The sequence below is a fragment of the Acomys minous genome (genome assembly GCF_964271855.1).
Source record: "Acomys minous genome assembly, chromosome: 13".
In the NCBI taxonomy this organism is placed as follows: Eukaryota; Metazoa; Chordata; class Mammalia; order Rodentia; family Muridae; genus Acomys; species Acomys minous.
Window position 1 is genome coordinate 108,056,200 of NC_140495.1, and position 16,348 is coordinate 108,072,547.

The 16,348-nt window shown below is 47.7% G+C and overlaps 1 protein-coding gene across 4 annotated transcripts in view; it reads left to right on the forward strand.

Annotated features, from left to right (window-relative positions):
• Positions 1-6,940: 6,940 nt before the first annotated feature.
• Positions 6,941-16,348, forward strand: part of STK38 (serine/threonine kinase 38) — a 41,513-nt gene continuing 32,105 nt past the window's right edge. Inside the window, exons 1-2 of one of the 4 annotated variants that reach the window (XM_084754053.1) lie at positions 6,941-7,204; positions 13,437-13,572. In XM_084754053.1, the coding sequence (XP_084610179.1) occupies positions 13,442-13,572 (131 nt within the window). In that variant the 5' untranslated portion in view covers positions 6,941-7,204; positions 13,437-13,441. Of the gene's footprint in view, positions 7,205-7,393; positions 7,842-13,436; positions 13,573-16,348 lie in introns of those variants that run through there. The other 3 variants (XM_084754050.1, XM_084754052.1, XM_084754051.1) reach the window with 3 other exon arrangements.

Sequence of the window (16,348 nt, forward strand, 5' to 3'; positions counted from 1 at the left end):
ATGGGATCACACTATGGACAGTTGTGAGCCACCATGTGGTTGCTGGGAATTGAACTCAGGACCTTTGGAAGAGCAGCAGGTGCTCTTAACCTCTGAGTCATCTCTCCAGCCCCCGCTAATCTTTGCATTTTTTAGCATAGCCTTCCCCTCCCCTGCCCCCCTCCCCAGTTCCTTATCCTATTGGTTCAGGACAAAGAGCTTCATTTAATGAACACCCCAAGGCTTGAGATTCCCTTTTCTGATCGTGAGCTTACCCCCACAGCCAGCTACCTGCAACTTTACAACTATGAGAGCTCTGAGCTAAGCAGGTGCCAGCTGCCAACTGAATGGGGGAAAGGCCTAGAAATCCCCCCCCCCCTTTAGCTGTGACTCTTTGGTCCATTTTCAGTAGCTCATCAAAGATCAGGCCCTGGACATCATACGAGGTTGAGCAGGTGCTCTTTTTGGCCCTGGTGTGTCTGCTAAACTCACATCCTGACCATGGTCATGGTTGCAGGAGCACACATTTAGGGAAATTTTCTAAGAAAAAATTTATTGTATTTTTAAATTGTGCATGAGGATGTTTGTCTATGTGTGGGTATAGGCACACAAGTGCAGGTGCCCATGGAAGCCAGAAGATGTGCTGGATCCCACAGAAAGTGGTAAGATGCCCAATGTGGGTGCTGGGAACCAACCTCACGTCATCTGCAAGGCCAGTACTTACTCTTAGCTGGTGGCCTGTCTCCAGCTCCCACTTTTTTTTTTTTTTTTTTTTTGGTTTTTCGAGACAGGGTCTCTCTGTAGCCTTGGCTGTCCTGGACTCACTTTGTAGACCAGGCTGGCCTCGAACTCACAGTGATCTGCCCGCCTTTGCCTCCCGAGTGCTGGGATTAAAGGTGTGCGCCACCACGCCCGGCTCCAGCTCCCACTTTTAGAGGAATGCTAATGGGTGCTTTACAAACCTCCCAAATGGATTTTTGAAAATCCTATGCAATTGTGACCCCAATGAACAGTCATAGAGCCATTAATGGTTCTGAGAAGTCCAGTGACAGTGAAGGTCACGTGACTTTGCCCAGCCTGCTGCTTTGCTTCACCTACAGACGTGGGCCCAAACAGCTCCATTTAGAGGGAATACATGAACCGCTTATCACTTGGTAGTTTAAACTGTCTCTGGTCTCCAAAACTCTGGGAGATTTTGGAGGTGCCCCCCCCCCAGGGAGCTGGAGAGCCTCGTGACTCACAGGGCTCCCCCGCCCTCCATTGGAAAGGCTCAGGAACATCAGCAACATGTCCCTTGTCTCCCTGGGAGGTTCCCAGCCAAACAGTGAGGTCAGTGGACATCCTATCCTTTTCATTTCTGGCTTCAAGATTTTTTTTTCCTTTCTCCTGGGGACTTGTTTCCTTGCTCATTTTATTCAGACACTAGAATTCTTTTTCTCTCTTCACTCTGAGTCCTGCAGGTGTGTTGGCATATCTGCCTCCTTCTTATCTATTTATTTATTTGATTTTTTTTCCAAGACAGTGTTTCTCTGAGTAGCCCTGGCTGTCCTGGAACACCTGTCTGGTGTGCCATCCTATTTGGCCCTGATATCTTCCTTTAGAAAGGGTAAAGTGGGAAAGCAGATGTCACGTGAGTGATGGGCCTTGAACCTGCCACACTTCACAGCCTGTATCACTTCTTGGTGTTTCCCACTCTCATTTCCCAGACAAACACGGACTCACTGTAATGAACAAATGTGGTCACCTGGAAAAAATTAAAGACGGTGTCTCTTAAGATTTTCCCAGTCTGAGCTAGATGGTGGTGGCACATGCCTTTAATCCCAGCACTCGGGAGGCAGAGGCAGGTGGATCACTGTGAGTTCGAGGCCAGCCTGGTCTACAAAATGAGTCCAGGACAGCCAAGGCTACACAGAGAGACCCTGTCTCAAAACAAACAAACAAACAAACAAACAAACAAAAAACAAAACAAAAGATTTTCCCCAGTCCTTTTCTCCTCACCATTAATCATGCAGCTTAAAGAAAATAAAACCATTAAGCAGGAGGAACATGGGAGTGCAGAAAGCTGCCTTCCCCTAGGAGTCAGCAGAGCTGTGAGTCTAAAACCAAGAGATAACATGAAAATACTATTTTGTGTGTGTGTCTTTCTTACTCTCTTTACTTTGTTTAAAGTTTCTAGTTTTGTTAGCACTGAGGGGACAGAGGCACAGCTTTATGTCACCCTCAGCCATTTGAGGAGTCCCTCGAATATCTATATATAGTATAAGGGTGTTTGCCTGTGTGTGTGTCTGCACACAACAAATCAGAAGTTAGAATCTAGAATCAACTGGAACTGAAGTTACAGATGGTCATGAGCCTCCAAGTGGGTGTTAGGAATTGAACCCAGGTCCTCTGGAAGAGACCCTGGTGCTCTTAACTGCTGAGCCAGCTCTCCAGCCCTCTCTCTTTTATTTTGAGATGTAGCCCTGGCTGGCCTGGAACTCACTATGTAGGCTTCGGCAGATGAGCATAGGGAATACTTTAGTAACTTGGCAGTCATCTTGTGGTTTGGTCTATGCACACTGCGGTGCACAACAGGCCCTGAAGCCTGAGAGCTTCACCCATACATCACACACACACACACACACACACACACACACACACACACACACACACACCTCTCCCAACACCTCAGACCCTAACCTGCATCAGGCTATAGAACACAATTCTCTCTGAACAGTGAGATAAACTTTCCTTCCCTTTAATGACCGGGAAATTCAGTATCTATTCAAATGTATTCCCAATACATCCTGGTACAGGGTGTGTGTATGTAATCCATTCTGAACTGGTTTTGGATTCCTGCCCAGTAAGGCAAAATGTCTCATCAACTGAACTTATAAAGAGGACCATCCTGCTTACCATGTACCCCTGTATACAACTAGGAGTGCATAGGACCTAAATCAGATGCATTATGGGAAGGGGCTTGTGCATTATTTAAAAAAAATGAATATAGGAGCTAATCCGTCAATCAGAACAGAAAATTACCCTCGCTCCGGCCACGGGAGACACTAGTCTACAGACCCTCATGGAAGAGAATCCCAGACGGTAATTGGGGCCCCTGCTCCCTTTTAGTATTGTAGGATCAGTTAGGACCCTTTGCTTTAAGGGGTTTCCTTTCCTGCCACTCTTGCATATCTGAGCCTCAATTCTAACCTCAACCACAGAGACAGGACCAGGCTGGCCTCCAACTAAGTCAGAGATCTGCTATTGGCATGAGCCACCACGTCTGCTTAGGTTCACCCCCCGACCCGAGTGCGCATGTGCCTTATTCTTTTAGGGACCTCAATTTAGGAAGATCCAGGATTCATGGCTTTGATGTTGAAAAGAATTTCAGGCCTAGCTTCTATAAAGTAGACTTGAGGTTTTATTAAAAATTGAAAGAGTTGCTGGGGTGGTGTGCTTGCCTTTGATCCCAGCACTCTGGGGGCAGAGGCACATGGGTCTATGTGAGTTTGAGGCCAACCTGGACTACAAAGTGAATTCCAGGACATCCAGGATAACCCAGAGAAACACACACACACACACACACACACACACACACACACACACACACACAGAGACGAGGGGAGGGGAGATATGGGGAGTGGGTGTATTGGTGCACACCTTTAATCTCAGCTCTCTGGAGGCAGAGGCATGTGGGTCTGAGTTCAAGGCCAGCTTGGTCTACTGAGTGAGTTTTGCCAGAGAATCTGAGTTCAGTTGCCAGCAGCCATGGCTGGTTGTTCACAGCTACTCCAGCAGGTCTAATGTTCTCTGTTAGCCTCCATGGGCACCGTAAGGACCAGACAAACTCCATTTTGTTTTAAATCTAGCCAAGGGCTGAACCCAGATTCCAGAAAAACCACAAACTAGTCTAAACAGAAAAATATTCCCTAGCAACACAATCAGCTCACCCTGGGAAAGTCCAACTATACTCTCTGCTGGTCAAACAGACAAGCAACAACCAATTAGGAGAAGCCAGGCCAAAGCTCCTAACGTCCCCATGACTGCTTCAACCAATATTTTCTGTAGGCCAACTTGCCCCTACACCTATTACCCAACCATGGCTTGTAACTCCCTGCTTGCAGCTTTTCTGCCCAAATGCCATCCAATCATATACTGTAAAACCCATTTCTTTGTCGAAAGCCTATAAAAACCCCTCTCACTCGAGACTCGAGGCCACTTCCCTGTATCTGCTTTGTGCATAGGAGGGGTGGCCCTGGTTTCAAACCTGCAACAAAGACTTCCTTGCCATTGCATTTGGACTCGCATAACAGGCACCTGCACACAAGTGGCACACACACACACACACACACACACATACACACACACACACATATTCACCTGCATGCGCACCTCACTAACTGTGGTCTTGGCAGAGTACTAGGGCTGCTGTCTCTTGTTGCATCAGCATCAGCATGTCCTGGGGGGTCGGTGAGAAAAGCAGGACCCAGATTCTACCCCCCATTTGAACTAGAATCTGTTAGTGTTGACAATCAAACAGTTACATAACCCAGTCCCTAGAATTTACTTCTGATTTTAGAAAGAAAAAAAAAAGATCTTTAGCTAGATGTATTTCTGGGCTTGTGTGTGTGTGTGTGTGTGTGTGTGTGTGTGTGTGTGTGTGTGGGATCTACTGAGGTTACAGGCAGTTATGAGATGTCCAATATGGATGCTGGGAACCAAAGTTGGGTTCCTTACACAAGCAATGTGTATGCTTGAACACTAAGCTCTCTATCTGGCCCCGTCCCCACCCCCACCTCACCCCCACCCCTACCCCCAGTTATTTTTAATTCATATGTATAGGTGTTTTGCTTGTGCACTACCATATGTGCGTTGCTGGAGGAGGCCAGAAGAGAACATCAGATTTCCTGTGGGCTGGAGTTACGGATGGTTGGGAGCCATCATGCAGGTGCTGGGAACTGAACTTGGGGGGCGTTCTTCTGCAAGAGCAGTATTTGCTCTTACCTGCTGAGCCCTCCACCCAAATCTGTGTCGCTTCTTTAACCGATTTTAGGGAATTATGTGCATGCACACTGGTTCCGGGAAGCGCCAGGCTATCACAATCAAATTGCATTCCTGATCTGTTATGGCTGACAGAGCTGCCTCTGTGGCTGGGGCGCCAGGGCTGGGGGCTGTGCTGCCGCTTAAGAGCTTCAGCTGGTGAAGCAATCACACGTGAACCTGACTCGAACCTGTGTTAGCCTCGGCTGTCCTGGACTCACTTCGTAGACCAGGCTGGCCTTGAACTCACAGCAACCCACCTGCCTCTGCCTCCCGGGTGCTGGGATTAAAGGCATGTGTCACTACATCTGGCTCAGGAATTCAATTTTCAGATAATCTAAGTGAGCCACTCACAGTCACCCACACCAGTAACCTCACGACTTGTGAGGCCAAGGCAGAAGGACTTGGAGAGTTTGAGGTTCAGCCTCAGCAGCACATTGAGTTTGTGCTAGCCTGAGCTACATAAGACTGTCTCAAGGGAAAAAAATCAAGAGGCCAAAAATACATTAGCAAAATAAGGAATATTTCAGTGTAATTAAAAAAAAAATCAAAATGGGGGAATAGAGCGATTGCTCAGCTGTTAAAAATGCTGAAGACCCTGGTTTAGTCTCCAGCACTGTCATGGCAGCTAGTAACTTCCTGTAACTCCTGTTTGAGAGGGTCTGACACCCTCTTGGCCTCTGTTGGCACTGCATGCAGGTGGTGTGCACACAGACTCACATGCAGGCCACACACATACACACACACACACACACACACACACACACGTAAAATGAGAACAATTGGGCTGCAGCAATGGCTCACAACTGTCCTTGACTTCAGTCCCAGGGGACCCAAGGTTGAGACTTGAACCTGGGTCCTCTGGAAGAGTAGCCAGCTACCTCTTCAGCCGTGTTTTGGTTTCTGATTTTTGGACTAAAGGAAACTCGGATTTGAAGATGACACAGTGAAGTTTCTTTCAGTTCACATAGGAAATAAAGTCTGAGATCTTGTGCGTGAAGAAAACCAAATCCTACGGTCTTGCCACTTAGAAAAGGTGAATCAGGGGCTGGAGAGTTGGCTCAGTGGTTAAGAGCACCGTCTGCTCTTCCAGAGGACCCAGGTTCGATTCCTAGCACCCACATGGCAGCTCACAACTGTCTGTAACTCCAAGATCTGACACCCTCACACCAATGCACATAAAAAAAAAAAAAAGTGAATCAGAACACACGCGAAAAGCTCAGGGAATGAGTAATAGAAGGAGCGCACCCCCCCCCCCCCTTGCTCCTGGAGGAGGCCTTTTCAGGGAGACTGGGACCATGTGTAATTACTCAACATTGTTTTCAGGAGTTTAAGATTTTCCAATCAAGGGCACCGTGCTCAGTCCTCTGGGAATGAATAAGAGTCTTTATGTTAAGTTCTAAGCACAATGAAGGTGTGAGAACTTACCTGGCCCCAAGCAAAGAACGGTAATCCTTTACAATAATGAAAAACAGGACCAGGGGTTCCAACAGACCTATGGCCACAATGATCTGAAGTCAAAGTCGGGGAAAAGTCTGATTAAATTTCACAGAACTAAAGACATCCTCATACACGAGTGCATGGCAAACGTTAAATCCCAGTCGTGGCCGTTAATCGCATTGGTTAGTTGATATAGAGCCAACGTCAATTTCCGGGTGTTGAGCCGGGTTGTCTTATGTAAGACGTTAAGGGAAGCTGGGTGGGTGCTGGCTTTTACGGAACTTCACTGTTTTCCTTTTGTAACTTCTGGTGAGTCTATAATTATTTCAAAAGAAAAAAGTAACAAAACAAAGGCGAACTAACCCTGCCCAGCTCAAGCACCTCGGAGCCCGGCCCACTAAGCTCTCCCCTGGCCTCCCTAAGCCTCCTTGGCTGGGCGAAGCCGGGTGAGGAGTGAAGAAGTGGGCGGGGCGTCTCCGCGCACGCGCAGTCCTGCCGCCCGGGCAGCGCCGCGGGCCGGTGGCGCATGCGCAGTCTCGGCCGCGGCGGCCCCCTCGCCACAGCCTGAGGGGTACTGGGGAGCCTTGGCCCCTCCGCGCTGCCGTCTTCTCCGGCAGTTGGGGTTCTTCCTGTTGTCCTCTCCCGTCGCGGCTCGGCGGCCGTGCTCCCTCGGAGTCCCCGGCGCGTCGCGGTCGCTCTCGGGCTGCCCGCACGTCGCGTCTGCGCCGTCGCCGCCGGCCCCGCGCCTCCCTCCCCCCCGGGTCTGGTGAGTGTCTCGCGGCCGTCGCCTCGGGCGCACGCCGCCTGGTCCGTGCGCAGCGTCTGTGCGCTCCGGGGCTCCCCTTCCCGCCGCGCGCCCTGTCCCCGCGGCCTCCCGGCCTCCCCGGCCTCCTGACAGCGTTCTCTCTTTGGTCCCCCCCCCCCCCCCGCCCCAGGCCCCCTTGCTCGTCCGCTCTCTTCACTCTGTCGGCGCTCAGCGTGCCGCTCCCTCCTCTCCTCGTCGCCAGCTTTGTGTGCCGGCTGCCACCGGCCCGGCCCCTCGGGGACCTCGGTCAGAACCGGTCTTCACCTTGGCCTCCCCCTGGGCGGCAAGGACTCTAGGGTGTCTGAGGTTCGAGAGTCCCCTGGGTAGGAGTGGGACGCGCCGGCTCCCTAATTCGCGGTTAGTTTGGTGTGTGTGTGTGTGTGCCTGGCTTCCTGTCACCTTAAGCTCGCCGCAAATGGTCAGAGGAGCGTTAAGAAGAACTGCGAAAAGGAATCGAGCTGCAGGAGAGGAAAAAGTGGGTTAAGAGTCGGAGGAAAAGTGTGTCCAAAAGCGCACAACAGCTGCCAGCCGCAGCCTGTGAAGAAGCCAAAGACACAAGAGAAGCTTGTTCAAGAACGAACAGGAGCCTCAGCGTGAGGTAGACCCACTGCTTCCTCTTCCTTCAGCTCACCTTGGCTGTGAATTAACCGGTACATGCGGTTTCCCTAAACAAAAAAACCACCGCCGCAGCAAGAGCTGCTCCCTGCCCCACCCCAAACATCAGATACCAGCTTCCTCATAACAGGACAGCTCTGTCCTCCCCACACCTTCGTGCACCCACCTCTCCATCACAAACGGAGTGTTTTGTTTATGTGTTTGTTTTGAGGCTGGGTCTCAAAGGTGAGCTGTGTAACTGCGCCTGGCCTGGGATTTGTTGTGTAGACCAAGGTGGCCTCAAATTCACAGAGATCCTCCTGCCTCCGCCTTCCGAGTGCTGGGATTAAAATCCTGTGTGGCCACCACCCAGCTCACTTGTGGCTCTATTGTTGTGGTGTCAGCTTGAATTGTCCAACGAAAGATAATAGACCTTTCTTTCGGTTACAAAGAAAGAAAATGTCGGTGAGGTGGTATTTGTTGAGATGACAGTACCATGGAAAAGGCACCAGCCAGGCATAACTATGGTGAATAAAACTGCGGTTCTCACTTGACCATATTCTGAGTCCACGGACTTTAGTACTGAGCTTTATGAAGAGTGTATATGCGTTGCTGAATAAAAAATTTAAAAAAGCCGAGCGTGTTGGTGCACGCCTTTAATCCCAGCACTTGGGAGGCAGAAGCAGGTGGATTGCTGTGAGTTCAAGGCCAGCCTGGTCTACAAATCAAGTCCAGGACAGCCAGGGCTACACAGAGAGACCCTATCTCCAAAAAAACCAAAACAAAAACAGAGCTGGGCATGGTTGAGCATGCCTTTAATCCCAGCATCTGGGAGGTGGAGGCAGGCTGAGAGTTCAAGGCCAGCCTGGTCTACAGAGTGAGTACAGGACAGTCAAGGGTAGCACAGAGAGACCCTGTCTTGAAAAAACAAACAAACAAAAACAAAAAACAGAAATCAGTAACCTTCTAAGACTTTCTTGCGCACCATTCCTTATCTTTGCAGAGTAGAAGGAGACAAATAAATAGGACTCCAGTGGCTTGTGGGTCAGGGCAGGAAGTTTGAATTACGGAAACCGGAGGGAAAGCCCTGTCTCTAAGAAGCACTTGGTTGACCCAGTAAACCTGTAAATTGCTATTGGGCAATAATAATTGTACCTTTTGATTAAAGGTTATTAGAATTAGGCTAAAGCTTTTATGAGTGAAGGTACAGAGAAGGGGTTGAACAAAGGTCAGAAGGGCCAGGTGAGGTGCTACACACCCCGGGAGGCAGAGGCAGGCTGAGCTCCCGAGTTCCAGGCCACCTTGGCCCACAGAGTGAGCTCAAAAGGAAATGATCGTGTAGTCCTTAGCATTGTATTAGATATTGAGCAAAAAAGAAAGATTTTGTTTGCCTAATGTATTTGGCATCTTTAAGTGCACTCAATATACTACTAACTATCTTAGCTTTTTCAAGATAGAGTCCCACGCCGGCCACAGTGCTACCCGCCTGTAATCCTAGCACTCTGGGAGGTAGAGGCAGTGGGATCTCTGGGAGGTAGAGGCCAGACTGGTTTACAAAGCCGGGACAGCCAAGGCTACACAGAGAAACCCAAAGGGGGAAAAAATAGGGTCTCACTATATAGCTCTGGCTATCTGGGAACTCTGTAGACCAGGCTGACCTTGAACTCACAGAATCTGTCTCTGCCTCTGCCTCCTAAGTGGGATTAAAGGTGTGAACCATTATGCCTGGCTTCCTATGTATCTTTTTATTTTTATTGATTGATTTTGTTTTTCTTTTTCGGTTTTTCCAGACAGGGTTTCTCTGTGTAGCCTTGGCTGACCTAGACTTGCTTTGTAGACCAGGCTGGCCTCAAACTCACAGCGATCCGCCTGCCTCTGCCTCCCGAGTGCCGGAATTAAAGGCGTGCGCAGCCACTGCCTGGCTGATTGATTTATTTTTTGAGACAGGGTTTCTCTGTGTAGTCCTAGCTATCCTGGAACTTCACCAGCTGGCCCTGTGGATCTTTTGAAAGTGTAGGAGGTAATATTGGTGACTTGTATAAGATGCACCCCCCTCCCCCGTCCTTTTTTGTTGTTGTTCTGGCACAGAACCCAGGGCCTTGGGCATGCTGGGCAAGCACATGCAAGTGAACTACCTCACTACCCCTAAGTCAGAGTTTTGTTGCCCAGTTCTTTATGTACCAATCTGTAAATGTTCTCTTCCTTCAGCTGTGTTGACAACTAGACATCCTTAGCTTGCTCAGCTCAGGTCACTAGTTACGCACTGTATGGAAGGAGTAGCCTGCCTGCGTGCCCTACGCACTGTATGGAAGGAGTAGCCTGCCTGCGTGCCTGTCTCCTTTCTCTAGCTCGGAGCTGTAGCGTGAACCCTTACGTAATTCTAGTTGCTCAGACCTTGCTGCCTGTAGAACTGTGTGTGGTGGTTCACACCTGCGTCCCAGCACTTGAGAAGGCCAGGCAGGAAGATTGCCATGAGTTCAGTGCCAGCCTGGCTTCCAGGTGACACCCTCTCCCACTTGCAGTGTGCACACACATGCACAGACAGACACAGTAACTATGTATGTAGACTCTCCAGAAAGTTTCAGGCAACTCTCTTTTGTTTGTTTGTTTTTTATTTTGTTTTGTTTTTGTTTTTTTGAGACAGAGTTTCTCTGTGTAGCCTTGACTGTTGTGGACTCACTTTGTAGACCAGGCTGGCCTCGAACTCACAGAGATCCCTAGTGCTGGGATTAAAGGTGTGCACCACCACACCCAGCTTGACAACTCTTATTTTAAATTTGTATTTATTGTGTGTGTGCATGAATGGGGGTGTTTAGAGGCTTGAGGTGGCTTCCCATTGCAAGTGTGAGGAGGTCAGAGGGCAGCTTGTGGGAGCTGGTTTTCTCCACAACCCTTAGGTCCCCAGCATTGCACTCATGTCTTTAGGGTTGGTGGAAAGCACTTTTGCCCAATGCCATTTTACTGCCCTGGGGTTTTGGTTTGTTTGGTTTCTTTTAATGTCTGGTTTTAGGTATTCTCTCCAAACACACTTGGAGTGCGTGTGGTTTTCACTGTGGGTGGAGGGTGTACAGGCTGACAAATAAGAAACCACACCCAAGCTTCATACACCAGAGGTTTTCAAATCCTCTACAGTTGTTCTGAAAGCAGTGCGCTTCAGTATTGGTAGGGACTGCCCTGTCAGAAAACAGTGTGATACTTTATGGGACTAGGTTTAAGTAATTCAGGGTTTTGCATTTGTGAATACTTAACTTTTGCTGTTGTGGATCAAAATGTTTGGTACTAAAATAGATCCTTGATTTTGAATATCTGCTCTGAATGCACTATTGTTTATACAGTTTTTGTCTGAATATCCTAAAAACAAAAAGCGACTCATCTCCCCCACCCCCCACTACGCCCCCCAAAAAACCAGGGAAAAAACCAAAACCAAACCAAACTACTGCTGTTAATCACAGCACTCAGGAGACCAAAGCAGATGGGTCATCATGAGGCCAACCAGCCATACTCACTGAGTTCCAGCCCAGGAAAGCCTTCACAGCATCACAGCAAGACTCTGTCTCAAAAAAACAAAAACAAAAACAAACCAAACCCAAACAAAAACCAATTAAAAAAAAAACACAACCACCTATAGATAACAAGTGTTTTTACTTTAACCCCTGCACTCAGGGAGGCAGAGGCAGGCAGATCTCTGTGAGTTTGAGGTCAGCCAGGTCTAAAAAGTGAGTCCCGGATAGCCAAGGCTACATAGAAATCCTGTCCCAACCAAACCAAACCAAACCCAAAAAAAACAAGACTTTTCACACTGTCAGTTGTCTCTATTATATATTTGTTCATATTATTTCTAGTTTTCCTTTGTCTTAAAAAATTTTTTTTTTCGGAGCTGAAGAGATGGCTCAGAGGTTAAGAGCACTGGCTGCTCTTCCAAAGGTCCTGAGTTCAATTCCCAGCAACCAGATGGCTCATAACCATCTATAATGAGATTTGGTGCCTTCTTCTGACATACAGGCAGTACATGCAGGCAGAGCACTGTATACATAATAAATAATTAAGTCTTTAAAAAAATTTTTTTTTTCGAGACAGGTTCTCTCTGTGTAGCCTTAGCTGTCCTGGACTTGCTTTTGGACCAGGCTGGCCTCAAACTCACAGAGATCCACCTGCCTCTGCCTCCCGAGTGCTGGGATTAAAGGCGTGCACCACCACGCCCGGCTGCTTTGTCAACTTAGTATAAACTAGAATCTAAGAAGACAGAACTTGAGTTGAGAAAATGCTCCTGTCAGATTAGCCTGTTGGACATTCTTTTTTCTTTTTTTAAAGATTTATTTATTTATTATTATGTATACAGTGCTCTGCCTGCATCAGATCCCATTACAGATGGTTGTGAGCCACCATGTGGTTGCTGGGAATTGAACTCAGGACCTCTGGAAGAGCAGACAGTGCTCTTAACCGCTGAGCCATCTCTCCAGCCCCCTGTTGGACATTCTTGAGTCCTGATTGATGTGGAGGTCCAGGTCACTGTGGGCAGTGCCACCCCTGGGCCCTGCAGTGTGTAAGGAAGCAGACTAAGTAAGCCGTGGAGAGACAGCCAGTAAGCAGCTTCCCCACGGCTTCCGCTCTAGGTTCTGCCTCCAGGTTCCTGCCTGAGTTCTTGTCTTCACTCAGTGGGCTGTGACACGAGATGTATAAGCCTAATAAGGTGTGGCTCTCCGAGTTGCTTTGGTGATGGTTTTTACCAGAGCAGTAGAGAGCTAACAGGTGTCATGTGCCAGGTTCTCCTGATCACAGCCTGTGTTTCCTGTTGCTGTGATAAAACACCCTGACAAAAGCAACTTGAGGGAGGCAGGGTTTCTTTGGGTCACTGTTCCAGGTTAGAGTCCATCGCTGTGGAAGTTAAGGAAGCAAGCCCTTGAAGCAGCGGTTCCTCTCACAGCTGCATTAAGACAGGAACGCAGTGGATTAATGCTGTCTGTTAGTGCTCAGCTTCCTTTTTCAGTCTTTAAAGAAAAGAAAAAAGTGTTCGTATGTGTGTGTACAGCAGGTATAGAGCTGAGGAGGAGGTCACGTCCTAGTGATGGAGTCCCAGGTGGTTTTGAGTTGTCTCACGGGAGTCCTTGGAGCTGAACTCAGCAAGAACCAGGTCACTAACTTGCTGAGCCGTCTCTCCAGCCGCCTGCAGTGGGTGGTTCTTTCCACACCAGCACAATTTATTTATTTATTTTTTGGTTTTTTTGAGACAGGGTTTCTTTGTGTAGCCTTGGCTGTCTTGGACTCACATTGTAGACCAGGCTAGCCTTGAACTCACAGGAATCCACCTGCCTCTGCCTCCCGAGTGCTGGGACACATCAGCACTCACACACACACAAATCTCCACATATACGTTCACAAGCCCACGTCTGTCCTGAGATTCCCGTCCCAGGCCATTCTATACTGTGTCAAGCTGACGGTTACAATTAACCAGCACACCGGCTTGTTTGCCCGGCTCTTGCTTTGTATTTGTTTGTCCTCCACAAAGAGTGTACCAATTAATATCTTGACCAGGGCCTAGGGGTGCTTGATTGTCGATGCCACGTGGAGGACGCACACTGATGCCACTCTGTCTTTCTAGCAGCCATGGCAATGACAGGATCTACACCGTGCTCATCTATGAGTAACCACACGAAGGAAAGGGTGACAATGACCAAAGTGACGCTGGAGAATTTTTATAGCAACCTTATCGCTCAACATGAAGAACGAGAAATGAGGTAACGAATTTTGTTTGAAAACATTGTGTTTTGAGGCTGGGGATGTTGCTCAGTAGTAGAGTGTGTGTTTATCATATACAAAGCAAAAACAAAGCAGAGACAAGGATGAAAAACTTGCTGTGCTTACATGGTGTAGAGTCATACCTAGTGCATTAAAAGGAGACCAGGGTAGCAGCTGCCATGCTGTAGCCTATCTATTGCAGTGGAATGACAGTGTGACAGTTTTCCAAATCTTTTCTATTAAAACTACATCTACTGGCCTATAACCCAGCATGCTATTGCATTACAAAAGGAGATAATCTGGTCCTATCACGCGCCCTTCATTAAAGCAGTGTGATGTCTCTCCTTGGGGGTCTGAGTCCTGCCTTCTGAGGAGCAGCTGTATGAGGCTGGAGCTAGTTCCTAAAGTCTTTTTTTATGTGTCAGCTGCCTCAGCAGGAAAGTGTGGGTAATACCTTCTGCCTTGAAGGATTGCTAGGAAGTTACCTATGACAGGTGAGAACTTGCCATTCTAACGACTTAGTTAATGGGACTAGTGATAGCTGACTTTTGTTTTGTGTTTTTGTTTTGTTTTGTTTTCAAGACAGGGTTTCTCTTTTAGTCCTGGCTGTCCTAGACTGCCCAGTTTTAAAAAACAAAGCCAAGCCACATGTGGTAATGCACGCCTTTAATGTCAGCACTGGGGAGGTAGAGGCAGGCAGATCTCTGTGGGTTTGAGGCCAGCCTGGTCTACAAAGCAAGTCTAGGACAGCCAGGACTACAAGAGAAACCCTGTCTCAAAAAACAATAAAATAAAGTAAAATAAAAACTAAAGAACAAAACCGCAAAAACCTGCTAGGTCTCACTAAACAGTCCTGGCTGTCCTGAAACTTACTGTATAGACCGTGCTGTCCTTGAATTTATGCAGCTCTACCTGCCTCTGCCTCCTGAGTGCTGGGCTTAAAGTCATGCACCACCAGTCCCAGCTTTTCCCCCCAACTAAAATATAGTCTTGGCTTTTTGTTTGAGACAGGGTTTCTCTGTGTAGCCCTGATTGTCCTGGAACTCACTTTGTAAACCAGGCTGGCTTTGAACTCAGAGATCAGCCTGCTTCTGCCTCCTGAGTGCTGGGATTAAAGGTTTGTATCACCATGCTTAGCTGTTGTCTTGACTATTATTGAATTTCAGGAGTTCTTTTTTTTTCTTTTTTGTCTTTCTAGACAGGGTCTGTCTATGTAGCCCTGGCTGTCCTGGACTTTCTTTGTAGACCAGGCTGGCCTTGAACTCATGGAGCTCTACTTGCTTCTGCCTCCGTGAGTGATGGGATTAAAGGCAGGTGCCAGCACGCCTGGCACACATTTGTTGTTTTTGTTTGAGAGTGTTAGTACACATATCACAACATGTGTGTGGAAGTCCAGTGTCCTGGGAAAGCTCTAATGTTCCACTATACATGTTGGTCTAGGGATAGGACTCAGGCTTGGTGGCAGGTGCCTCTACCCACTGAACCATCTTGAAAAGCCAGCATTATTTCCTTGTTTAGCTGTGGTAGTCTGTATTCTAAGAAATCTTTGCTTATTTTTGAGACATAGAGACATTGTCTGTTCTGGAATTTTTATAGGCTTAGTCTCACAGATTTAGTTCCATGAACCATAGTAAATTGATGTGTGAATAGGGCTATGTGTATGCTGTGGCACATGTATGTAAATCAAAGGACAACTTTCAGGACTCAGTTCTTTCTTTGTATCTTTACATGGGTTCTGGGCTCAAACTCAAACTGTGTAGTCCAGCTTGTGCAGCAAACACTGTTACCCCACCAAGCTGTCCTGAATGCATGTTATTAGGTGAGACTTAAGGTATACAGTTATTTCCACCTAACAAACATTGATTTTGGCCATTGTCGGTTCTTCACAGTTTTTGTTTTTTAAAATAAATTTAATGTATACAGAAAGTCCAGAGATTATGATTGGAATTATATTGAATATGTAGATCAGTTTGTGATGATTGATGATGTAACAATGCTGAAATTTCTGACACCTCAACATTATATATTTGTGTACTTCATAAGTCTTTTTTGGGAGGTAGTGAGATGGCTAAGGGGTTAAGAGAGCTTGTTACTCTTGAAGGACCTGTGTTCAGTCCTCACAGTTGTGGTTCCTCACAACTGTCTGTAACTTCAGTCTCAAAGGAGCTAACCCCTCCTTCTGGTGCCCATAACCATCACGTAAAATAAAAATAAATCCCTTTAAAAAAAAGATTTATTTATTTATTATTTATATAGTATCTGCCTGCATGTGTACCTACATGCCAGGAGGAACCAGATCTCATTATAGATGGTTGGTTATGAGCCACCGCGTGGTTGCTGGGAATTGAACTCAGGACCTTTGTAAGAACAGACAGTGCTCTTAAGCTGAGCCATCTCTCCAGCACTGCGCCCCCCCCCCTTTTTAAAGACAATTCTCTCTCTCTCTTCTCCCCCACTCCCCTTCCCCCCATTGTCCTGGCTGTTTTGGAACTCAATATGTAGACCAAACTGGCTTGAAATTCACAGAAAGCCCTTCTGTCTCCCCCTCCATCTTCCAAGTGCTAGGATTAAAGGCATACCACCATACCCAGCCTAAAAATAACAGGTGGGCATGGCGGCACACTCCTTTAATCCCAGCACTCAGGAGGCAGAGGCAAGCCGATCACTGCTGTGAGTTCAAGGCCAGCCTGGTCTACAAAGTGAGCCCAGGACAGCCAAGGCTAACACAGAAAGACCCCGTCTCAAAAAACCAAAAACCAAAAATAAAAATCTAAA